Genomic DNA, 25,928 nt, shown 5'->3' on the forward strand with positions numbered 1-25,928 from the left:
ACCAGCATTTCTTTTTTTTCCCCGAGGAAAGCTATGGTTCATATTAACTCTTTACAATAACAATTCAATGCCCTATTAATCCATTTCTAAAAACTCCACTGTGCAAAGCCAACTTTCATTTCAATTACAACTCTATTTCAAACATCAAGTTCATTGCAGCTGTACCTGGTAGAAATTTTTATCCTGTACAGTTATGCCTACAAATTTATGTACCTGCTGAACAGTAAATTTTATGGTAAGAATTACCCCTGAGAAAAAAAGCTGTTCAAGAAAACCTGTCAGCTCTCCAACTTAAGCTGCCAGTGAGAGAGCATGAGAGGTAGACTTTTCATGATGAATATCAAGTACTGGTGATTTATGAGAGAACCCTAGGAATGTCATAGCACATTTCTACAAGTGCAAACAGAAGGAGCACAATTAGACTAAGACAAAAAATGTGATGTGTCTAACTAGAACTAACATCCTTTTATGTTACACAACCTCCACTTGAAAGACAGTTGTTTCTGTTTTCCTCCTGCTTATACTACAGGCAGATAAGGAAAAGTGTTTTTGGTTTTTGTCATCTCACACAGAAAAAAATACAAAGATAACGATGAACATATTTAGGCAAATACAGTAATAACAGATGGAAAGAAAAAAATGAAACTGCCTCAAAAATATTGTGTTCATTTACTTTGAAAGACATACTACTCAACATTTAGAACTGGAGAACCTCTACTTAAGATCATCAAGAAAATCCTTCAACTTATGTCTACTGACTCTATAAGAGTGAGTAGTTCATGCCTTGAAAGTTCCTGTAAAATTCGTACAGTGATTTTAGCTTTTCTGAGCAAGAATAGATATGGCATAGCACTTAACAAAAGGTAGAACAGAAATGGAATTCCACAGTAAAGTTTGCACTAGTGTAAGCAAGCCATAGAAACTGACATTTACGACAAGACAATCTACACAGTATTTAGTTAAATTACTGAGGTCACAGGATCTGTATTAGGATATTTCTACATACCCTCCCCTAACACTCAAGCAAAAAGAAGAGCCCCAGTCAGTCTTGGACCTTAGCGGATCAGTAATATACCCATAACATGAATACTAGCTAGCAGCATTGCTTCATGTTTGCCTTTCACATTTACAACACAGATATACAAGTGAACACTGATTGTGCACGAGTCTCAAGTTCTTATTTTACGAAAGGGTTAAAGGAATTTACATTCTTTCCTTCCACATTTGGACTAACACTTCCACAAACCCACCATTAACATACTTCATGCTATTAATAAAACAACATCATGCTAAACATAGAATAGGCAGGCAGATAATCACAAAGTTGTAAATGAAAATCAAGTCTCTTGCATTCTCTTCCTAAGCAAACTTACCTGGATACATAAAACATGATCTGAAGTGAGCTTTTTTCCTGAGGTACACCACTAGCACTTAAAATTCGAGTTCTAGCACTGGAATCAAGGTATTAATTACAGTGGTTGAATTCTCAAAGGAGTTTTGACAAAAAAACACCTCCAAGTTCTTCACTAAACAAGTCTGCTTTGTTGTGACAGAATAAACAGACTAGGAAACTAACTTTAAATGGTATGCTCTTTTTTAATAAATAGATAGCTAGAACAAGAAAGTAAGTAGCTTATTTGTTTCATAAAGCTTCGCAAAATAGATTTTTCAATAGTATCCTATCACAGAAGCAATGCAGATACTATCATGACCACCATAATTCTCCAGGCTGAAAGCATGCTGCCTCCTACTGAGATCTACTGCCCTCAATCTAAGGAGGGCAACCAAGCAAGTCACTAACTGCTTTCAACCCTGCTGAGCCCATCACTAGCATGGGCAGAGCGCAAAGCCTAACATGTTGACATGCCAGCTCTTTCCTTCAAGTACTAAAACAAACAACTCCATACCTTAGAGAAACAGCCCACACAGCACAGTCTGACCTTACACTGCACACAAACAAGGTCAGCGCACCAATTGTGATCAACAGCAGCACTAATGTGTCAAAAAATCATGTGTGCATTTGATGAAAATGGAGCAAAAAAGGGTTTTGGTAGAACAATTTTCAATCCCAAAGCAAGCTGAATAACGTAAGATAAAGAAAGATAAAGAAAGCAAGGAACTAACTGCGCAGTGCTCCGAGGCTTGCTGCTTTTCCTTGTCAACCAGCTTTTGAGAACTACAGCTATTATTAAAGGCTCCCTTTTTGTTACTTATAGATATCTACCACAGTTAGGTATTTATTGCTTCACAGAGAAAGCTCCAAAGCACTGAGTGCTGTCTGTTCAGAATAGAATTCAAGCATTGCACCACAGAAGCGCTGAGATTTCATTCATCATCCCTCAGGATGAATACTCCAGTGCAATTCATTTGCCATCTGGGAAAAAAATATCTACAAGAAGAAACAACTGTCTAGAGTTATGAGGAAGTCATGAGGCCATCACCATGCAGCAAAAAAGTTGGTTTCACAATAGTAACACCAAACCTTTGGATCCATTGAGAAATAAGCTTACAATTTTGTACTAAATTAATTCCAGGTCAATTTATAACTAACAGGAAAGCTCATTCTGCTGAAAGATATTACTTTAAACTGAGTAACCGTGCTAGGTACTTAATTTTTAGAAGCACTTTGAAATAATTATAATACAAACACAGATTCTTTTTCCATCAGTATCATGTGAGAGACTGAAATAGGATTAGTAATGCTACAAAGTTCCTAGGAAGACTGCCATATGGATCATGTTACAATATAAAAAGGGAGTTACCTGTTAGAGCTGAGCTACTGGGACTGCTTCGCTATTTAAAGAGTAAGGTTATTCCTCACATCTAAAGAAGAATGGCTTTTTATTAAACAGAAAGTGGCCCTGAATTTTACACTCATCCTCAATGTTAGCACCCACTGTTATGTTAATGCAATACAGTTTTAGGTATCTGATGAAAAGCTATTTCCAACAGAGAAAAAGTTAGCTTCATACTTACAGCATGGGGTGTTCTGCTTGTTTACAAGTTGTGGGAATGCAAAGATAGCTGACATGTCTATCTCACTGTTTTCTTTCTGTTCCTCCTCTCTGCTCTGGTCAGCCCAAACTACTGATTTTTGTCTTAGAATCAGCTGTTCTGCCTCTCCAAATTCAGTCTCAGTTAAGTCATTTGTCAACCCGGCTTCTTTCAAAATCAGATACTGCTTGCGAAGAACTGGGAGCAAAGTATTCAGAACTCTGTAAAACAAGAGGAGAAACATGACTAAACCCACAGCTTACCTGGTCTCTACTAGCACTGCTGCAACCACCAGTAATACAAGGGCTGTTCCTCACTTTTCTCCACCCCTGACATCTGCTGTATGGTGTTGTTTAATTTTGTGGAATAATACAAAGAGAAAATATTCTTAACTAAGCTGAGCAACTTTTCCCTTTAGCAAAACCGTGTATTTCACTATAAGCACTTTGCAAGTGTAGTTCTTCCTCACTGTCTGCAAGATTCCTTGAACAGTACAAAAATTGTACATTGTATCCTGATGGAATTACGACTTCCTAAAATTAAGCATAAGAAGCATGCACAAATGCAGAACAAATACCAGCGACAAATTTCAGAATTCTACCTCAAAGGAATTTGTTAGCTGTGGGCTCGGTTGCAAAATTGAACTATAGGTTTAAACAATAGCCAAGGGGATGTGTATTAACTTTTGTAAAGCTTATACTAAACTTTTCTCCAAATGATGACTAGAAGATGGTTACTTCATTTTGAAATCATTGCTATAAACATTTTGTATATATTTACTAAATACATTTGTGCTTACTTCTTGCTGTTTATCTCACACCCTGAAGGCTTGCATTCAAGTTTCAAGAGACAGATGACAGAGCTGATATTTATCTGCAAATTCAGCTTTTCTGCTGTCTAACCACATGCATACCAGTTAAATTGTAATGTCCTCTGTACAGCTGGCAATATTTAATTCTCTTCACTGCAGACATGAATATGAATGCAAACACTTAATCTGTTCTGTTGAACACAGAACTAGAGAAAAGATACCATGGCCTACTAACAAGCTCCAAAAACTATGCAGAGGAAAAAATGAAGTAGAAATAACAAGTGTTGGACAGTGCTCATAAATAAATGCTCTGATAAATAAAGATTGACAGAGACCAAGATTAAGCAAGTCATTTTTTTCCTTATCTTTGCATAAAAGAAAACAACTCTTGAGATAAAAGTTAAAGAAAAATCATGCTTTTGTTTTAATTAAATATCAATTCACAGAATCATAGGGGATGGAAGGGACCTTTAGAGATCAATTCCAACCCTCTGCCAAAGCAGCTCCCTAGCCCAGGTTGCACAGGTGTGTATCCAGATGAGTCTTGAATATCTCCAGAGAAGACTACTCCACAACCCCCCAGACAGCCTGCGCCAGGGCTCCGTCACCCTCACCATAAAGAAGTTCCTGCACACATTTGTGCAGAACTTCCTATGCTGCCATTTCTGTCAATTCCCCCTTGTCCTGTTTCCACACACTGCTGAAAAGAATCTGGCCTCACCACTTGCCCCCCCCCACACCCCAGATATTTATCAACCTGGATCAGGTCCCCTCTCAGACTTCTTTTCTCAAGGCTAAACAGACCCAGTTCACTTCCCCTAGGAAGAAAGGCTAAGTATGTATTACAAAGTCAATAATACCAAAACAGAAGTTTTAAAGAGGACTCCCATGAAACTGTACTTACTTCGCTGTCTCTTTACAGTGCTGTTCATGAAAGGACAGCAGAAATGACATGTGCTCAATCTGGGCTTTCAGGTCCTTAATTTCTAGATTTAAATGGCAACGCTGTAGATCTTCACACAGTTCCTTGGGATATTACCAAAGGAAAAAAAACAACGTACATCAAATTAGAAGTGAGAAAGTACAGCATAAATGAAAAATAATCATATTAGTAAGTGACCTATTGAAAAATAAAGCTAAAATGGATCAATAGTATTTTTGTAAACTTATTGCAGGAATAACAGGATGGAAGGCAGCACAATAATTGCAGGGTTGCAAAACCTTTGGCTACAGCAAATGAAAATTAAGCTCAAAAGCAGCAGACAAACAAATGAAGGAAAGGAGCTGCTTACATTTTTAAGGCCTCAGGGAGGCAGGGATCTCCAGGAAGTGATGCCCTCACCTCCACTGCCAATCCTTAAATGAAGGCTCATTACTGACTGCAACAACAAATCTTCACTGTACTCAGTCATCTTCCTGTGATGCCAGTATTTTATTTGAAATACTTGAAAAATTCACTCTTACAGTACAAAAAATTTTAGTCATCCTAATACAATTACTGATATTAAAATATAAATACTCCATTCCCCAAGTTATACAAGCACTCATTACACAATGTAATTTGAGTCAACCAAATTACCAGCTAAAATCAAAAGGCAGGGAAGAAAAATATTTCTTCCCCTCATCTTTGTCTTTCTGTACATGCTTTTATTTTTTCCTTTCTGCCCATTCTGGTGTTCATCTGGGACTGCACCAAATTGCTAAAACTTGGAAGATAGCTTAACACAATTTCTCCCCTGGTTCCTACCTCTCACTCAACCTAGAAAAGAATGTGTTGGTTTAGTTTTTGGCCAAGATAAAAATTAGGTTAGGCACGCTTAGACAAGCATTAAAACCTACTGTGAAGGCAAGAACAGAAGTGTAGATCAAGAAGCAGGATCAAGTCTCTAGCAGCTGTCTCAAGTGCTTAGCCATACTGTTCTTGATTTACCATCAGAATGCATTTTTGCAAGTATTTATACACTTTTACAAGGTATACTTGTACAGACAATAAGGTACCTTTAAGGTGGGAAAACTAAAATAGTTAACAGTAGAAATGGAAACTGCTCTGAAAGCTGAAAGAATTAACTTCAGTAAAAAAACATAAGTGAGAGAGAGGAGAAAAAAATCTATTCTTGAGTCAGACATTGCCTACAACACACTAAATCTGCCGTTGAAGTGAAAGGCCTCTTACCTTTGGAATACAGCCATTTTGATCAAGGAAGCGCATTTCATTTTCAACGCGATGCAGCCAATTGGTATTTTCCTCAAAATGTTCAATCTGCTCCTCTTTTTTCTTCTGCACATGTGCACAGTAGGTTCTAAGCCTTGCAAGCATATGATCCAGCTTGAAAGTAGCCTAAAAACATAAAGGCACAATGTTGAAGTGGGCAACTTTCATAAGATGTTCTCTAGGATCTCTCTATAAGATACTTCCATACACATCACAGAACAAATATTCTAGTTTAATCAAAGTAAAATAGTCCAGACTTACTTCAATGCTTTGGGTGCAGAACACAGAGCTGGTGTGGCAAAGACACCTGAACCATGCAGAGACTTGACTCTGGTCAGAGCCTCATTTAGGCAGATAGGTTCATTAGGTTGGAAAGAACCTACAAGATCATCTAGTCCAACCATCCTCCTATCACTATCCCTACCCACTGAACTACTAAATCAAATCCCTTAGCACCTCATCTAAACGCTTCCTGAACAGATAAGACAGTCTAAGGTTTTTTCTTAGAGACCAAAGAATCCAGAATATTAAAGTCAGCTCCTCAGGGAAAGTGCCAAGAGAAAGAATGACGTGTCAAGACTACAGCTCCAGTGATTGCTGGTTCCCTATGTGTAACAAGGCTAGGAAAAACTGTCTAGACAGTTGTAGTAGAAAAAACCCGATATGCTATTTTGCATTCTGGTTTTCAGTTCTTTCATGGTACAGGAAAAACATTTAAAATGAAGATGGCTTTGACAATATTCTACCATTTGATTTCTAATAGGTTCCAAGGAAGAAAAGGTCGAACATTACTACATTGAAATAGGAAAAAAAAAGCAATTAAGCCAGCTAGTTATTTGACTGTTACAGAGGGCATAACTTCTGAGAGGCATTCACCTGGCCAGGACACTTGGCCCCTACTCTGATGTAGGGTAGCATAAGTCACATGAGATGGAGAAATTTTCCCTCCCAGTACTGGGATGTACTCAACAAGTGGATTCAACCTGGGCAATTGTGGTAAGCAGAAAAACTGCAGCCAAGATAGACTGCTTTCCAGGAACATGCTCTTTAGAGGCAGTAAAGACCATAGCAAAGCATCAGAAGTGGAGGATTTCATACCTAATGCACCTTTTAAAAGCCTATGAGAGTAGCAGTGTCTGCTGTATCTTCAAACAAAGAAAAAACACTGGAAAGTACAGATTGCAAAGCTGACAAAGAAAGCTTCAAGATACATTAGGTCAAAACTGCATAAAGACGTGCTTATACTTGTGTGTTTACACAGCTGTAAGAACAGGAAAACAGACAAAGAGGGCAAACCAAGTGAAAGAACTAGGCAGGAACTTTTGAACATGCAGTGCTCAAGTTCTAGAAGCATCAGAACTAGAAATTGGTGGAAAATAGGATGATCATGCAGGACAGACCAAATTTCACTAACTGAACTGTTACAAAAAGTCTGTCACAGAAGCATTTATAATGGATTAAAGGAACAAATACAAATAATTTTTTTGCTTCTTAATGAAATCATTATTTTTAATTCAAGTTTTCAAATGGAGGCTTTTCAAGTACACATTTTAACTTGTCTAAGATGATTATATAGTTAGAGCATGAACTAATAAAATATAACTAATTTTATAAGACTCATCCTTTAAAATTGTTATTTCAGAAATGCAACTGCAGCCTCACAGTGCACTTCACAGAGAAAAAGCCCAGAGACTAAAATCTGTTAAAAAAAACAACTTGGAAGAACAAAAGCATGGTAGAGAGCAGTGAGCAAGCAATCACTTATATCTTGGTTCCAAATTAAAATCCAATTCATTCCAGCCAAAGTAGTCATATTTAATTTTACCATTATTATGACCCACTCTTGTTAGTAACTTGAGCATTGTACTTACAGAACCAGTGATGCTTGACTCTTAAATCACATCTGTAAACTATCTAACAGCAAAAAAAACATTGGAGTATTTGAGTGCAGTGCTGCTAAGATGCTAAGATCCAACCAAGAAGTTAAGTCAGCTCATAAGACATTTATATGAAATAGTGTGTGAACGCACAACCCTCATTACAAGCATGCAACCGTGCCCTGTTTGACAAAAGCCTTACTTCAGAGTTCCTATGACATGAAAGAGAATACTAGTATACATTAGTCACTTAAAATGTCTTAATCGTGACCAAAAGCTTGCAACATTTTTCCACTTGAACCAAATTTCTTGTGAATTAACAAGAAAGCAGTTACATAGATTATCATCTTCAACTCAACAGACTGCTACTGATACTAAGCAGGATCAGCCCCACCCTCAGCTTCATAAGAACACAAAGTATTTAAGTCAAAACTTATCAGGAAATCTTAAATACTAGATATTAGACTGACCTTCTAGAACTATGTGAGTGTTCAGAGCAACAACATCACTTGTTAGTATCTAGCCTCAAACTTCAGTTAAATTTCAAGGCAATAAAATGAGACTTTGGGTGATGTGACTTTGCCTGTAAACAGTCATTCAGAGGCCTTCCTGGTGGCTACTGGAAACAGTAATGATGTGTCTCGTTTAGCACAAGTTTAATCTTTTCCCTCATGAAAAGGATTAGTCATCATACATTGATGCCTCAGCTTTGTAACAGCCTCTCTGGCTGTACCATCCACACACTATCACACTGTTCCCAGACAAGAGTACCATGAGTCTCCCAAAGTGTTAAGCAACTGTGACACACCCATCTGCAGAAGGTTAAGCTGAAGAAAGTTTTCACAATTGCAGTAATAAGTAGGAACACACACTTAGGTGACATGGGGGAAAAAGGTCTGATTGGCACTAAAATTACAACTATTTCTGATGCTAATATGGAAGTATCTGAGTGTTAATCAGAGTGTCCCATATCACCAGTGTAATTAACAAAGCATTAGCTCATTGTTTAAATTACATAAGCACTTTAGTATAGATTTAGACAACTCACCTTCTCCATTCTTTCTTCAGGGCACATCAGTTGAATTTGTTCATGACACTGTCTCTGGTAATTAGTCTTGAGTGCACTGATTTTCAGCTGCGTTTCCAGCTTTAGAAACTCTTTTCTGATTTCCTCACGGTTTGCAAAAACATTTTTAAGAATTTCTTTGTACCTATTACAAGTATTACAACAAGGAAAAATGAATTAGCTATATTACTTACTATATACATATTTAAAGAAAGGCCATCCTTTACTTTGGGATAGTCTCTAATCCAAGCTATTATGATAACTACAGCAGAAGAGAAAAAAACATAAGATCTACTATAGATGAGCAGTAGAGATTTTTCAGTGCACTGATAAAGCTTCAAACCTAAAAAGGGATGCAGAATTTCAAGGCCGTCACTTTAAATTAAGCAAAGATAACACTGGGATTCAAAACAAAAACATCAGGAAACAAATCTTTGCTCCATATCCCAAAGATTCTTGATACCTATATTCTCTGCTTCATGTAGTAGCTTTATAGATAATCACACTACTGTTGCCATAGATGCACAATGTCTCTTCCAGAAGAACCTGCTAACTTAAGGAAAGGAAAAAAAAGCACAAGAGTCCTCATTTGCTCAATTTTGCTGAAGTTGTTATATATTTTTAACCACAGACATTATATATCAGAATAAGCATACTTTCACTTAATAGGCTAGGTAGAAGATTTTTAGAAGTTACATCAACTAGACTTAGGTCTAAATGGTCTCCAAATGTGCTTAGCTCAAGTCTGTGCTGCAAATTAGAATAACAAGCATAAGGACAAAGCCTAGAAGGATTACCACATTGCAATAGAAGTTTCTGTAGTGGTACTTTTTCCCTTCTCTCCCAAATACTGCAAGTACAGTCCAGAAGAGCCAAGAAGATGCTGCATGCATCAATCATGCCACCAAAATAATTCTCACATAAGACAGTTAATGTGCAAGCATTCTAAACAAGTGCAAAATTAGATACTACACATCATTTAGTATACAGCATCATGAAATGCTGTACAACTACTAAAAAATGTGCAAAAGCAAAAAAAGACAAGCTGAAGAGCGATTCTGGCCATACAGTTAACTTCTAGGCACCGCATTTAAGTAGCAGTAGTTTCATAATCCAAATTCTAAACAACTCAAAGTGTCTTATTCTATTCTTTTATTACTTGCACTTTAAGAACAGAGTAACTCTACAGTTTAGGAAATTCAGGTGTCTCACACAAAGTTCTACAGACAAAGCAGTTGAATTGATGTAAAAATCTGTACAGATACACAGTGAATTTAGAAATATTTCTTTAAGGAATAAGATACTGTACAGCAGAACATGACAGTTTGTACTTTACACCATTACTATCTATACAAACAGTCAACCTGTGAGTGAATGTTTGCACAAGTGGCTGCAATTTTTTTCCTTCCATAGTATCCATAGAAACGTGGTCCCTCCCATCTGCTTTGGAAATACAGCAGCAGAGAAGTGATGGCAAATTCTATTCACTTCAACCACAATAAAACCCCACAAAGAGTTTAAGAGAAGCTGCGGAATAGGATCTCCTTTTGTACTCTAATTATAAGCAACTATGAACCCTTCATATATTTAAAAGAAAGTGTCCCAACTAGAGTACCAAGCAGAGAAGCATTCACAAAACTCCTTTGAGATTGATTTCTCAATAAACATACTTTTTATGCAACCTTCCCTACTTTTCACTCAAAAATGACAGAGCAATACTGTAAACACATGCAGGGTATGATTATCTCTGGACTGCCTTGTTTCAGAGGTCACAGACCTATGAGTGGCACCACCAAAACTAGCATCTACTGTCTGCCTCAATAGGCAGACATGTCTCTCAGCTTTAGAAAGCACACAAATGACTTCAAGGTTTGCAGAAGCAAGCAGAGTCGTCAGGTGAACGTCTTCCAGTTCACACTCGAAGATATCATAGAAAGCTGACTAGGCACTTGTTTGTGGTGAATGAAAGCTCTCTACTTTGTGCCTAACAGAAGGGATAAAGTAGCAGAGAACTGACAGAACCTGTACATCCACCTGGAAGAACTGATCATTCACATCATGAGTAGAATCAGCATGAAAAGATTCTCACTAGGAAAAAGGAAGTGCTAAATTTACTTTATCACTTGCTCCTACAGAACAGAAGTATAGGTTTATGGGCATCTTTATGGATATTACTGAACATTAAAAATAAGCCTCCAAGGACCAACAAGTCCTGGCATAGAATATACCTGGCATACAAAGAAACATTTTACAGACCTTGCCTTCGACTAATTACTGTTACACACAGAACAAAATTAAGGGCAAATCATAGGAAGATAAATGAAGCCTAAAGACTCACAGAGCAAAAAAAAAGCAGGAAATTTGTCTAAAGTATAAACAACTTAATGAAAGATAACCCAAAAGAGGCTTATTGAAACCTTTGGAGTAACTAGAGCTGACCTCTGCAGTACAGTACTTTGTTCAGAAAAGAACCCATGCAAAACAGTTCTGACACTTAAAGAAGTGATATCTTTCCTCTCCTGCTCCAGACTGAAATAAGAGAACCTAAGAATTCATAAAAATGCTACCTTAAAACTGTTTTAGGTATTTGAACATGAACTTCATTTGGCTTAGCCTCAAACTCCTCATCATGTGATACTACTATTCAGTATGTTTTAATAGATTACTTCAAGTACCCTCAATTTAAGGGTATGTGAATTGATGTAGCCAAAGCAGCCAAAACCCTAATTTAGACAGGAGAGAGAGAGAGAAGAATATAGATAAACAAAGAATGTTCTTCACAGAACTGATGGTATATATGCCACACTAGAAGTGTTAATATTTAGACAGGGCAAAGTAAGCCATTTAATGATCTCTTCAACTTACAGTTAAATAAGGAACTAGTCCAAACTGCTAGCATTTTACAGATAAGAATGACACTTAGCCATCTCTTTCCAATAAAGTACCAAACTGTTACTTTATGATGAATGAAGAGACAACCAATGTGCAGTAAGTAAAAGCACTTCCCCTACATGATCTCTCAACTGTTTTCTTAAGAGGTTTCACAAGCACAGCTAGAGATACCTAACAGCTGTCATTTGTTTGGTTTTGATCCAGACATTTGATGGTAACAATACATCTCTAAACAATATAATATAATACATTTCTTCTCCTTTAGTAGATAAAAATCACATATACAATGAACCTTAACAAGCTTAAGTTCAGCCAAACAAATCTAACAAAGATTACCTCCTTTTCTTGAAAAATCTCCAAGATCCTAATCTGTTGCTAAACAGTCAAGTCTGCCCGAGTATGGAAGATAGTATACTATCTCAATTTCAGTGAAATCTCATTGGGTACTACTCTAATAAACACTTGCTTTCTTGCACCTGTAATTTTGGAAAATTAATTTACTTCCATCTGACAAGCTTTTCCCAGAGAGAAAATACATTCAAGAGGCCAGTGAAAGTGTTAACTGATTTAAGTAGGTGGATAAATATCAGCAGTACATGATGACATATGAAAGGACAGATCTGCTAAGACTTTCAAACGCAAACCTAACCTTCTTATGGAATTTATTGACTCGTAACAAATACTTACAAATATCTTAAGCATTTTCTTGAGTGAATGTCACATGAGAAAGATAGCTGGGATCATCATGAAGTCATCACAAAGGTCGAGAAGTATAAAAGCAGTAGGAACTAAAAGCCTACTGTGACTGAAATTCTACATGAAAAAATAACTGAAGCTCCTGCCATGCAAGCCTCACAGGAAAGATACTACAAAGATATACATCAGCCACAGCAGCATCTACTGACACTTATGCATTTTATGTTGTCAGCCCAGAAAAGCAAACTGTTAAGTGTCTTTGCTCAAAGTTGGAGTTCATACATCTCTCCATTTTCCACCCTGAAAGGTTACTGGTAAAACAATTAACTGGACTGTGAGCAGATACAACAGAATAAGCATATAGGTTTGGAATTTTTTTAATATGCTGTAGAGTATCAACTTTCATTTGATAACATGTTCCTAGAAACAGTCTTAACATAAAAGCTACCACCCCTCTCCAGAACGCGTGCCATCCCCGCAAGTCTAGACTTAATCAGTTTACTGACATATTACAGCTTTTAAGGTATATGTTATAAACGTTATAAAATGTTATATATGTTATAAAAGTTGGGAATCTTTTAGGTTACAAGAACTACTTTCCCCATTAACAACAAAAAACAACAATGGTTTTCCATTATTCAAGGACTCTGCCTAATGTTGCAAGTACTATAGAATGGGTTTGTATCACCCTACAAGATTATTTAACAGATACCTATCAGGAAGCTTTTCCATTATGATTTTCACTTCTCTAAGACGTATTGTATTATTTTATTACAAAATACTCAAATGTAACACTGATCTATAGTGTTAGATTTATCCTTCTCTTCCTATCCTCAGCTTACTGTGCAGCCTACATGTATCTAACAGTTGTTTGATTAATCCCTCCCCCACACCCTCCCATCTTTTTTTTTTTCCTATTGATTACCTGGCTGGCAGTTGCTGGTCATTTCTTATTAGCAGAAATATTAACATGGAAAAACACTAACACATCAGTGAACAACCCTAAGCCAGTTCTGTTCTACTCACACAGACAAAAAATCATTTCTGAGTATATTTGTTCATAAATATCTCACCATCATTTTTGTATAATAGGACACTGCCAGGTCTGCAAACATGTATATATTTAATATATCGCATTCAAGTTGTAAAAACTCATCTTCCAACAACACATCACTTGCAGATGTGAGTCCTTGCACAAGTATAAGAACAAGAAAATAAGATCTGAAATCTAGGTGAGTTAAAGTAACTTCATAGCAATATTACTAAGTATCAGCTCAAAATATAATAAGACTTCACATGAAATATAAATTGTATCTCAAAACTTAGGTTATAATATGGCATTTAATACAATACAGTAGTTTATCCATCTGAGATAGAAGATTGTTAGGTTGTAGGTTAAACCTTTAGGTTTTGGCACTCAGAATAAACTTATTACACTAACAGAGTAACAGGAGCATCCTGACAAAGATTTATCAAAAATCTTTTGTATTATCAATGGTAGAATTACACAAGTGTCATTATAGAGAAGAATACTGATAGCCTGGGACAAAAACAACCAGTTTCTCCATGAAAAAAATTACATTTCAATGATGAAGGCACAAAGAAGCTTAAAAAAAAATCCATCACATAAGCATTTCAATAAATATGTGTATCAAAGTTCATAACTTTAATGAAATTCCATCTCCTATCACATTGGAATATTCTCAATACCAGTAGTTAAATGAAAATTTGATAGGAATAAATATAACCCACACCTTAATATCTATACCACATAAGAAAAGTACTGTCAGTAAATGTTCCACAAGAAAGTAGTAAGATCTAAGACCTTCACAGTAGAGCTAAATCATGATGTCAGTGAGTCATATCAGCTTCTTGTTAGTCAGAGTACAAGACTATATGGCAATACTTTACTGCATAGTTTGCCTAGTAAGTTAAAGCATTTCCTCCAATACACAGTGTTTGTTTCATTTTAAACCCACCTTTTCAGTTTTTCTGAACAGGCGCGACAGTAACACATGGCTTGATATAAAACAATTTTAGAAGCTACAAAACCAATAATGAAAGAATAACTTCTACAAATATTTTTATAAATCAGCTTAACTCTAGTTATGAAGGAAAATCTGTGTGAGCAATTTACCTTTGTATGTCCGCTTGCTGACAGTTTGAAATTAAAGAATCCTGGCTTCCATGAATGCTTGCTTTTTCTTCATATGATCTCAATTTCTCCTTCAACATCATGATCTTAAACAAAAGAGGTACCTTTTAAGCTGGATTTCAAACCCTCAGTTTTTGAAGACATCTTTCTGTCCCTTTGTCTTTAAACAGGGAAATAGTACTAAGTGATGCCCTTTTAGAAAAAAAGGACAAGTCTATAGAAAACTACTAGGACAATACTTGCCCTAGAAGTTCAATTACATTAACTTTTTTAATTTAAATTCAAACTTGTAACAATGACATGTCAAGATTTTGACAAGAGATTTTGACTTACCTCTTTCTTCTGTTCATTGCAAATTTTAACATACTGGCTTACATGGCTGTCCAAACTAACAACATTACTCTTCAACTGTTAAAGAAAGGAAACAAGTTGTAATTCATGAAGGAGATTTTCTATTTCCCCTCTCGAAAATACCATGTTTAAGTACTACATTATTATATTAGCACTATAAACTATGGAAAGGTATGAATACATTTCTTGGCCATGATGTTGAGCTTTTTAGCTTTCGCAGTCAGTGTACACACAGCCATATAGTTTTCTTCAAAAGAAGAAAAAAATCAAGTATGCAACAAATGGGAATTATATTAAAACACTTTGTAAGCAAGAGTATATATGTAAAAGAAATTTCAATCTTACAGAACAAATGACTATAAAGAAAAGTCAAAACAATCTGGACGCGTACTGCAGAGTAGAAGACAGGAAGTCCCAGCGACTTGTCCTTATCATCTCATTCAGATTCTTAGCTCCAGCTGAATTCTACTTCGGACAGAGTTATGCTTTTGCTTAACTGTTCAGACACACCTTTCATGTGCCTTACTGATCTTTGAGAACATAATGGTAAGAATGAAACAGGGTGTGGACTCCACCAGTGGATGATTATTTCTAAATCTGAGGCTTGCAAGACCAAATCTTACCAGCTAGCAGCACAGTCCCAGTAACAAACACTCAGATGAAGAAAGAATAGGTAACAACAAAATCGAAGACAAGTGAATTGAAGAGAGTCTTCTGAAAGAAACAACCCTACTCTGAAGAAAATATTACTATATTTTGACAAAAGATCAATAAAACAATATACTCACAGAAGACTTAATATCCTTTGCTCGGTTTGCATACTTAAGAGTATTGTATGTATCATCATAAAACATAAAAGATGGACTAACAGCAGCTATCATTATCGTTCGGCAATTTCCTCCAAGGGAATCTTTCAACAAACGAGTGAGCTTGCTGTTTCGATAGGGAATGTGTTGTTTCTTGTTCTAGAAAGAAAACACACATATTAAACAAATGTATTTTAAGTGTGCTTGAATGTTGGCTTACCATTCCAGGAATACCACTAAGCATAACACAAGTAGACCTACAACTTTCTTTTTACATAAATCAACTTCTTCAAAATCACATTTACTACTAAAACAATCTGCTTTATATCTCCTGGAATTATTTAATACCTCTGTAACAGAACTACTGGTCAGGTTACTTCCCAATGTCTGTTACACATAACAAAATTCTTTATGGTGTGAGCAACTAACTTAATTAATCTAAGATAAACCATTTCAGTTCAGAATGATTCAGGTCATGAAGTTCTTCCTTTCAAGATCTCCCCCTCTGCTCAAAGAGAAAGCAGCAACAGCAAGCTCCCAAGAACTGTGCTCAGTTGAGTTTTGATTATCCGCCATGTTAGTGACTCCACATCTCCAGGCAACTCAGCTGCCTGAGTTTGCTCAGTATAGCTTCTTTCATCATATTTAGATTCTTTGTCTCACAGTACATAAGCTACTAGCACCCCAATTCCATACTAAGTAAGTCCATGCGAATTATCTTATTTGTATAAAATGGTACACCTTCTAAATTCTGCTTTACACCCCAACAAGATGGTGATGAGAATATGCAGTTTTGCCTGGCAGCATAAGTAGAAATAAAAGCTTTGATCATTTTCTTTATTTGAAAGGAGAAATTGTTAGCTGACCAAGAGGTGCAAGCTACGGGCTTGAGTTTAGCAAAAATTCAGGATGTTTTGACCATATCCCACACAATCGTTCATGCTCTTTCCCTTGAGCTGGTGAGCCAGATCAAGAAACTAATTTACTGCCACAAGTAAGGTGGGCATAACAGCGAAAAAGACCAATCAAAATCCATAATGCACAGCCTGTCTCACCCTTCAAAATAAACACTGGCAAATAGAACCCAAAACAAAAGCATTACTTTTTATCTAGGAAACATGACCTTACTGCCAGCAAGGAAGTGAACATAAGTAGCTGAAGGCAAGAAGGCTTGACAGTATCATCCCTTTGACTGGTCGGTTGAGATTTAACAACTCACTACTGACTAGACAGGCATACTACCCTGCTCATCAAACCTCTGCTAACAGTCACATTTAACTGAGCCAGCAGACACTCAGTAAGGTAAAAAAAACCTTCATTAAACCTCTTGAAATACAGAAGTATTTCTGTACACAAAGTAAAGTTGTATTTTTGGAATCCATTCCATAGAAAAACTTCCCTGTACATGTATCAAAATTTCAGTACAGGGTACTACTCTGGGGTCTTATCTCCCCTCCATATATTTACTGAGAAATACTAGTCATGTTGACTAGACAGCAGATTTGTTCCCACCCCTAGAAGCAACAATGATATTCTGATTCTTGTTTCTTGTCCTGGGCAACTGTAATAGAATGCAACTGAAGTGTCATAGTATCTAACTTAACTACATTCATTATAATTCAGCTGAGACTTTTCTTAAAGCTGTCTGATTAAATAACTACACTTTATTCCTATTTTTCCTATTGCACACCTGCACCAAACAGGTACAATTTTCTTCAACTTAAAGCAAAAAAACTCTGCTTCACAGATCCTGCCCAATGAAACACTAAAATAGGGACAATGCTTACAAAAAATTGTTTGTTGAAACAGGATAATACTTTGAAAAGATCAAAGGAAATACAATGTTCCTGACTGTCCTATCTGAAAGTCAGTTTATAGCCAGAAAAGAGGAGAGAAACAAAGATGGAAAAGAACATAGCATTTGCAAGAAGTGTAGATAAGGAAATGCAAAGTGCTCCCTGCTGACAAAAGAAAAAAAAGTACACAGCAACATTCTTAGGAGATTTAATGACAAGACAAGTCTGGACATAAAGGGTAAAAGGACAACACTGGAAAGGAAGAGAGACAGGGGAGAACTCTAGCAGCAGCATTAAAACATTCTTTAGGGAAGCAATCTCGAGAAAAATCAGAGGGGAGAAAAGGATTACAGTAACCAAGTCAGTTATACAGAAAGACAAAAAATAATTACAGAGCAAACAGGAAAGTAGGCATGTCCATGAGAGCTTTTCTCAACACACAAAAAGAGTGCCCTGTTGAAAAGCAATTGACAATTACATAATTTCAACACTGCTTTTCAACATTTGAAGTCCTCGTGCTATTGAAACAACACATTCAGATGATGTCTGTTAGTTTAACCACAAATTGAGGTGGAAAGAAAGGAAATTTATCCAAAAAAAGAAGTACCATATGTCCCAACTAGCTTTCTCCTACCCCCTATGTAAAAGGATACTTCTGATCTTTTATTTTAAAAGTTGAAGGCAAGTTGACTCCCATGCACAAAACATGCCACCCTTTTTATCAAACTCAAAAAGAATCCTCAAATGAACTTGCATTATGTTGATCAACTGGCTCCAAAGCTAACCATCAGGTGCTATTTACTGTGTAAAGTGTGTGTTTCACAAAATAGAAAAGAATTAGCAGGAAAGAAAAAGAACAACCAAGAAACAGTTCTTTTGTATTGTTGCCAGCAATCAGTCAAGAGATTACATGAAAGAAACTTCCAGAGATCAAGAGGCAGAGGCAATTTTCTCTTAAGGAGTCCTACCATACTGTACACATTTGGATTACCCCAGATTAGTGCAACACACCTCGTAGGGCAGCTCCCTCAGGACCCTGGGATGCACATCATCAGGCCCAATAGACTTATACACAGTTGATAACAGACAGAATCCACAACAGTTTAAGCAGTCATATCAGTTTAAAGCCTCGGTATTTCTGCTCTGACTTGAAGCAACACAGAATAGGACATTTTCACCCAATACTCTTATGTGAAGGAAAAAACCTAACCCTGCAGTTTAGATAAAGAAGCCTTTGACTTCAGACAATCCAAGCAATGCTGGTTCCAATCATGAATATAATCAGATAAATATAATCAGATAAGAAAAATAAGAGTACTTAAAACACACTGCTCCTCTTTCATATGGAAGTTACTGTCACCATCAAAGCTCATGTAAAAATTTAGCTACATCAGATGACTCAACTAAAAAGTTTATAAAAACTCCCTGCTCCAGCCCTCAGCAAACTCTGTAGAGGCTCCACTCTTGAGAGAATAAAGGCCCTATTATGTACATTTAGGGATATACTCCATGGTGACACATTATGAAGAAATGATATAGTTAACTATATATTTTCTTCATATAGAGTCAAAAAGATGAAACGATGCTCAGTATGTTTGAAAACATCTCCACAGGACTAGAATTTGAAGACACTTAAGAAATCAGCACATACCTTTGGATCAGCCAAGGCATTAATGATATTTCCAAGAGCCAGCAGGGAGCGGTTGATATTTGCTCCTTCTCTAAAACGAGCCTCCTTGGCATTTGTAACGCTGGCACGTTCAGATCCCGCGAGGTCAACGAGAGACATTTTGGCAACTCGAACATTTTGACTAATGCTAGCTATTTTGTCTTGTTGTCTTAAGTAAATCTACAAGGCAAGAAAAAAGTTAGTTAACCACTAACCAGCCTCTTATTCCTCTAAGCAGTAACTTAATTCCACAGAGCAGCAACTATATCAAGAAATTATCACTGGAATCCTGTTGGGATTCTGAGTTAAATCTTCCCATACTCATCAACAGGCAGTTTGCCCTAATGGAACATAAAACCATTTCTGACACCTCAAATTCACCTGCTCCAGGGAAGGAAAAAAAAGTTGAGTTTGGTTGTACCAGCTTGGCTGGAGATCAGTTAATTTTCTGTGTAGAAGCTCATATATTGCTGTCTTTTAGGCTTTATGACAGTTGAACAGTGACAAGGTGGATAACACTAATGTTTTCACTGTTGCTAAACGGTAAGTATAAAGTATCAAAGTCTTCTCTATTGCACAGTCAGTCCCTGCTCCACCACAGTGAGTCAGCTTCAAGTGAGCAAGAATCTAGGAGGGGACACAGCCAATGCAGCAGACCTGATCTGAACAGCAATCTATCCCATTTAACATTTTACTCAGTGATAAAAGCAGTCATGTTTTTCCCAAGGAATCACTTCCTGTGTCTTCTCTAAACTACCTTCTCTCAAGTACAAAGAAATACCTATCCTAACTTTAGAAGTCATAAGAAATCTATTAAAAGTAGCAATCTTGCAAATGGATCTGAAGGAAAGTAATTCAGGGATTAACATATGCTAGCTGCAAAAGCTTACACTACTTTCAAGCACTTGAGTTTTGTTCAAATAAGCTCTCTAAGCATTCTCTAAGCAGGATCAGTTTGCAACAAAGCATTTAAAGAAAGATCAAGGCCACTCAAAATGTTTCTTTGGGTCACGCATTCCAACAAAATTACAGTAAAATACAAACAGTCTGTCAATATAGTTTATTTAGTAGTAAGGTAATATTTACTGATGAGTAAATATACCTACACTGAGATTAATTAGCCAGAGTAAACAAAGAATACAGGCTGGAGAAAATGAACACTCCAGTATTCCCTTAATTGCTTGCCTTTCTGTTAAAAATACCACTAGACTGAAACAGCCTCCCTAAGCTTACTTAATTGCTTGCCATTTTTAGAATGGAACTGAGATGAAGGCAATGCCTGCCAGATAAAACAAATCTGAACTTTCTTTTCATGATAGTATGAACATTTGACTACTGTTATTAAGCATGGTCTCAGTTCATAGGTACAGTTAATAACTACCTAACTTAAATAATAAATGAACTGTAACACAAGGACGAGAGCTCAAATAACTTCATAATACTTCACCACCTAGAATAGCAACATATGAATAAAAAGATAATGTTATGTGCCATAGGCAGTAGCCAATGCATGAAGAAGTTTTAGCCAACAGGACCCAAATGCAACTCTTTATACCAGTTTGTATTCAAGAGCAATTGAAAGGACATTGTGGTGGTCTGCAAACAGCAATTATCTTTGGAGAAATCAAATACTAGGACATTTGTACAATCTATTCAAAACCCTTGTCTGTAGAAAATAGAAATATGCATTTCATATTCATGGCTCAAGAATGTGTCAGTTTAAATACTAGTTTAATAGTTTTAAAACTGGCTACAAATTAAAAAACTAAATCCCCGAATCAACATGAATCCAAATAACATAGGAAAGTAGTGCTTGAAATACTCAATTTATAAGATGCATAATGTAAAATATTTTTTGTACAAGAATGCTGAGCTGAATAAGAGCAGAAAGAATTAAAAGATCTTCCGAAGTGTAAGTCCACAATATCAAAGCATATTCTTAACTCCAAACCACAGTCCTGGAGCAAAGATATCTAAGGACTACAGTTTGAATTAGAAAGCTTTTAATAATGTTTACTTCCAACTCTATTCAGCAAACTGAAACACTTTCGGCTCTGCATTCCAAAATTATTGAAAGTAAGCTTTGTATTCAAATTTAGGCAACAAGTAAAACTTAGAAAAATTCTGACATGCACCTGCTATGTCATCTTACCTGGAAGACTGCATGGGAACGAGAAGAAGTGGCATTCGCATCTGTGGGATGTTGCGTTCTATTTTTATTTCCATAGTCCAACATTTGAAGGATATCCTCTGCTGATTTAGGCTTTGAAGATAGAGCACAGGGTAAGTACACTTGTTTCAACCCTCCTTCTCATTAGCTCTACAAGATTTTACAGTGGCTCTAATACATAAAAATAGATAAAAAGCAACATTCTCCTTCAAAGATAAAAGTACTTAAAATAGAGTTACAAAAATTGCTGTTCTGGATAACTAATGAATCTCTTTCCATCATTTCAAACACAGAAGCTGGAAACTACATAGCATGTAACAGGTTCAAAAATGCTGTAGGAAAAAAAAGTTAAGTACACAACATTAATACCATTAATTACTGAGAAATGAGCTTGTATTGCTGACTTGGAAATCCCTGTGCTCGTCTGGAAACAGCGCCTCTTTTAACTTATTTGTGAATGTCTTTATTTAAAAATAAAAAAACCCAAGCTCTATGCACAAGATTTTCAGAATTCTTGAATGCTCGTGTATAGTGACAAAAAGTCTTTTAAGAAAAAGGTAACTTAAAACAACAAGCCTTCCAAAACCTGAAGAAAATCATGAAACCATCAGTTGCAATTTGATAACATACAAATTTTGATCCATTTCTGCTTAGGAACATCAGTAGCTTTTTCATAACATATATTTTAATTACTTATTAGGTTTGACATTTACTAAGTTATAGGTTCATAAGGTTGGAAAGGACGATTTTAGCCAAAAAAAGCCACAAGGAAATTTGTAAGCTGCCAACAACAACTACCACCATGCAGCCAGAACTTAATTTGACCTCAAATATTGTGAGGCCTCCTGAGTTTCAGAATCTACTTACATACCTGATGTAATGTTAGCCCTTGAACCATCACCCCTTTCTGATCATCTTCCCGAACAGCTAGTGGTCCTGAGTTCTCCAGAAGATCACGGATTTGTTCATTGTACACCTTTGAAAGGGAATTAAAAATCTCCTTAGAAACTTTATCCCATGTTACTTGACAAGATTGCCATTCAAATCCAATCTTTTAATACTACTTTAAGATAACTTTAAGATAAAACATTCACTCAGTAGCATTTTCACTAAAGAGCTTTCCATAACCAATCTAGGAAAACTCAGTTGCTTCAGTTTAAATGAATCTTTTTCAGCCATTCAAGTCAGAGTCATTCACTCTTAGTAACGAATGCTTAGGTTTTATTTACAAAGCAGTAACAGTTTGTCCAAAAGCAAGCCCATACCATCACAGCAACTGCTGACAGAAAACATTTACTACAATTCATAAACCATACTTTGGATTTGGAGACTATTTAACACTAGAATGTAATAAATTGACTACTACTGCTCTGTAGCAACACCAAGATAAGTACTAGTAAGAATAGAAATGCAACACCAAAAATATGGAGATGAGAGGAGAGACCAGTAGTAAAGACTGAGTAATTATTTGTAGGGAGCTAAACAACAGCATAGAAGCTCTCACTGAAGCATTTCATTAACCTGAGTAAAACTTATTATTGAGAATGTATTCATTAACCATCTTTTAGTTATGCAGTATCACAGCATTTACAGGAGATAATGCTAACATCATTGCTAACATTTTCCTGTACACACTAACAGACATTCAAAGGAATTAACTAATCTCCAAGACAGAAATCATTAGAATGTGAAATTAACATGTTAGAAGTGATTGGCCTTTTTGGAATGATAGCAGGACAGTAATAGGTGCCTATCAACAGCATCAAATTTGTTGAGCACAACTCAGTCACAGGCTTATAAAGTCCCAAAACAGCTCATAATGGGTAGGAGAAGAGCAGACATAAGTTTAACTTCACCTATAAAAATATGCCTTCATAAACGCAGCATACGAAACCCAGGAGCTGACTTACCTCTAAATAAGACACAGCAATATTGCATATTTTTTCTTCTTTTAATTGCTCCATGCAATTATAAAGTGCCATCATGGTTAGATACATCACTCCAGGATCTTCAGGGGAGCCTAACATCGTATGAGTCTTTCCAGCTCCTGTTGCTCCATATGCCAGCACTACATTAAGTAAAGACAAATACACACAGTACATAACAGTACACCAATCAAGAATAAACTACAAATAGACATTCATGTTCCTCATCATGGTGTACCACTGTTCTCATAAACTATTTAACTTTCTTACCTAGTCTTTGCTTTTTGCAACTGAAATCATAAAGCTCTTTCAAAGTCACATGCATTTTCAAGTTTCCAGTTCAAAGTCACAAGCAACTTAAGTGAAAGATATTATTTTCTTATTCTCATAACCCTAAACCAACAACTTATTGTGCACGCATATTGCATTTCCTCCCAGTATTCTATTTGACACTATTTGACAGTTAAAAAGACAAGCTCATGAAAAGTTGATGAAATAGATTAGTACACTCAGTGAGGCTATTTCTATCTGAATAACTTCCTTAAAGACTTTTCTCATAAGCATACATATTTCAAATCAAATTCTGAAGCTTGTTACAAGCCTATCACAAACTTTTTCAAAAATAAACATAGCTAGCCTACCTTCCATATACAATGAGTCATATGCTCTTAACTATAAATAATAACAAGACATTCAAAGGTGTCCCTAAGGCCACTGTAGCAGCCAGATAAAAGTATAGAATCACCAAAGAAATTAGTAAAATTTTCAAATGGAAAGAGGTAAAAAAGAAAAGTTACCTGTGCAATTATATCCATTTAAGAAGCCATCAAGCACACTTTTGGTTGTATGCTCAAAAACCTCCGACTGGGTTGAAGTTTCAGTGAAAACAGCATCAAAAACAAATTTAAGGTCTTTGTTTATTCTCTTAGTAACATCCCTACGGGTCAGTTTCTTTCCGTGAAAAAAGCTGAATTCTTCTTCTTTCGGATCAAAGATCAACATATGCTGGTCAACAACATGAACAACTTTAGCAAAGTTGCCATCTTTTTCCTTTTGATTTTCTGGACGGACGCGGACAACCACTTTCATGTGGCTGTAGACTTCGTTTTCTTGAGCAGCAGACATAACACTCTGCTCTCCCTTCTCTGTTTCCAAGGCTCCTTCAGATCAAGCAGCTGAATCCTTCCTGCTAACAATCAAAAAAAAGTAAAATGCCTTATATTTGAGACGTCACCTTCCCATCAGGGCTTAAACATAGACTTGTGCTGTCCCTACCCCGTGCTCGGTTGGCTCTATGGACTGCAACGATCATCATAAAGCTACGAAAAGCACTGAAAACATAACCCAGCCGCGCACAGCTTTAACGCAGTTAAGCAATTCTTCCTCAAGAAGATTAGGATTTATTTTTTCTACTACAGCGATTGACTCACCTTCAGTCTTCCTTCACTTCAAAGCAGACCCGCACGGCTGCTGCCAGCTGCACAGCGAGCAGCTCTCCCGTGCTGCAGCACACTTCAGAGCAACCTCAGGATAAGATGTATCACAGCAAGCACGTTTAAACAGAGAAAATGCTCAGAGACTAGCGAGGCCTTCCAGGCCTCGTTTTTTACCCCTAGGAAGGGCAGCGAAGCCGCAGGGCCCGACACCAAGCACAGACCACGAACAAAACACTCCGTTAGCCCCAAGCCCTAACCACCGCACCACCAGAAACCGCCGCTCACTCCGCGCGCCGCAACCGAAACAATCTTCACCCCGCCCGGCCGCCGAATTCAAATAACAGCGGCCGCCCCCCCCCCGCCCCCTGATTGGCCACCGCCATCTCTACGTCATCAGAGCGACGGCGCGATCGGTGAGCGTGAGGCTGAGGGTGGTTGCGGCGCATGCGCGGGGCCGGGTACACGCAGGGGTGCGCGTGCGCGGGGTTGGGTGCTGGTAGGGGTGCGCGTGGGGTGTCTCGCGGGCCTTGCGGGTGGGAGCTGCAGTGAGGGGCTGTAAGGTGAGAGCGGGGCCTGCGTCATGTTTGTAAGCACTAATAAGATCCTCTTCCGGTCTTCTTCAGGCTCGGAGGCCCCGGATCTCTCAGCCTTTTTGTGTAAGAGCGGTGCTCCGGATGCCTGATTAGCTTTGTAGTCTTCTGCTGCAGCCTGCGAACTTAAATCACACAAAAAGTTTATCTGGCTGCATAGAGAAGCGATGGCAAGCTGAGGCCTGGGCAGGAACGATACCTCCTGGGGTCGTAGCACATGACTGTGTAAGCTAGGCCTTTCCGTCCTATATAAGCTTGTATAGAGGTGTTGGGGTTTGTTGCAAAGTACTTGAGCTTGTCTGTTCAAGATTGTAGAGCCATAGGTGCTTACAAATGCAATGAATATAGACGTAGCCCTTTATTCAGAGGGTCTTTTGCCAAAGTATGCAGTCTTTCTGTGCGATAAGAGAGAGTATGAAATATACAACGAAAGGTGTGACCTGATAAAAATATAAATAGAGCTTTATTATTCCTTATGTTAA

General features: G+C 37.1%; 2 protein-coding genes across 2 annotated transcripts in view; one reads left to right on the forward strand and one right to left on the reverse strand.

Annotated features, from left to right (window-relative positions):
• The window catches only part of KIF18A (kinesin family member 18A), a 39,742-nt gene extending 15,182 nt beyond the window's left edge, over positions 1–24,560 (reverse strand). The window contains exons 1-12 of the mRNA XM_065755418.1: positions 24,218–24,560; positions 23,406–23,563; positions 22,367–22,471; positions 21,478–21,588; positions 19,308–19,505; positions 15,843–16,019; positions 15,037–15,111; positions 14,686–14,789; positions 8,943–9,105; positions 5,979–6,143; positions 4,710–4,831; positions 2,977–3,215 (exon numbers count right to left, since the gene is read on the reverse strand). Coding sequence (XP_065611490.1) covers positions 2,977–3,215; positions 4,710–4,831; positions 5,979–6,143; positions 8,943–9,105; positions 14,686–14,789; positions 15,037–15,111; positions 15,843–16,019; positions 19,308–19,505; positions 21,478–21,588; positions 22,367–22,471; positions 23,406–23,563; positions 24,218–24,545 — 1,945 coding nt within the window. The 5' untranslated portion in view covers positions 24,546–24,560. The remainder of the gene's footprint in view (positions 1–2,976; positions 3,216–4,709; positions 4,832–5,978; positions 6,144–8,942; positions 9,106–14,685; positions 14,790–15,036; positions 15,112–15,842; positions 16,020–19,307; positions 19,506–21,477; positions 21,589–22,366; positions 22,472–23,405; positions 23,564–24,217) is intronic.
• Positions 24,561–25,363: 803 nt separating this feature from the next.
• Positions 25,364–25,928, forward strand: part of METTL15 (methyltransferase 15, mitochondrial 12S rRNA N4-cytidine) — an 87,373-nt gene continuing 86,808 nt past the window's right edge. Inside the window, exon 1 of the mRNA XM_065755426.1 lies at positions 25,364–25,416. The gene's annotated coding sequence lies outside the window, so the exon portion shown is untranslated. The remainder of the gene's footprint in view (positions 25,417–25,928) is intronic.

Source organism: Cyrtonyx montezumae, unplaced genomic scaffold, assembly GCF_038088225.1.
Source record: "Cyrtonyx montezumae isolate F1298 unplaced genomic scaffold, pur_monq_1.0 scaffold_10, whole genome shotgun sequence".
In the NCBI taxonomy this organism is placed as follows: Eukaryota; Metazoa; Chordata; class Aves; order Galliformes; family Odontophoridae; genus Cyrtonyx; species Cyrtonyx montezumae.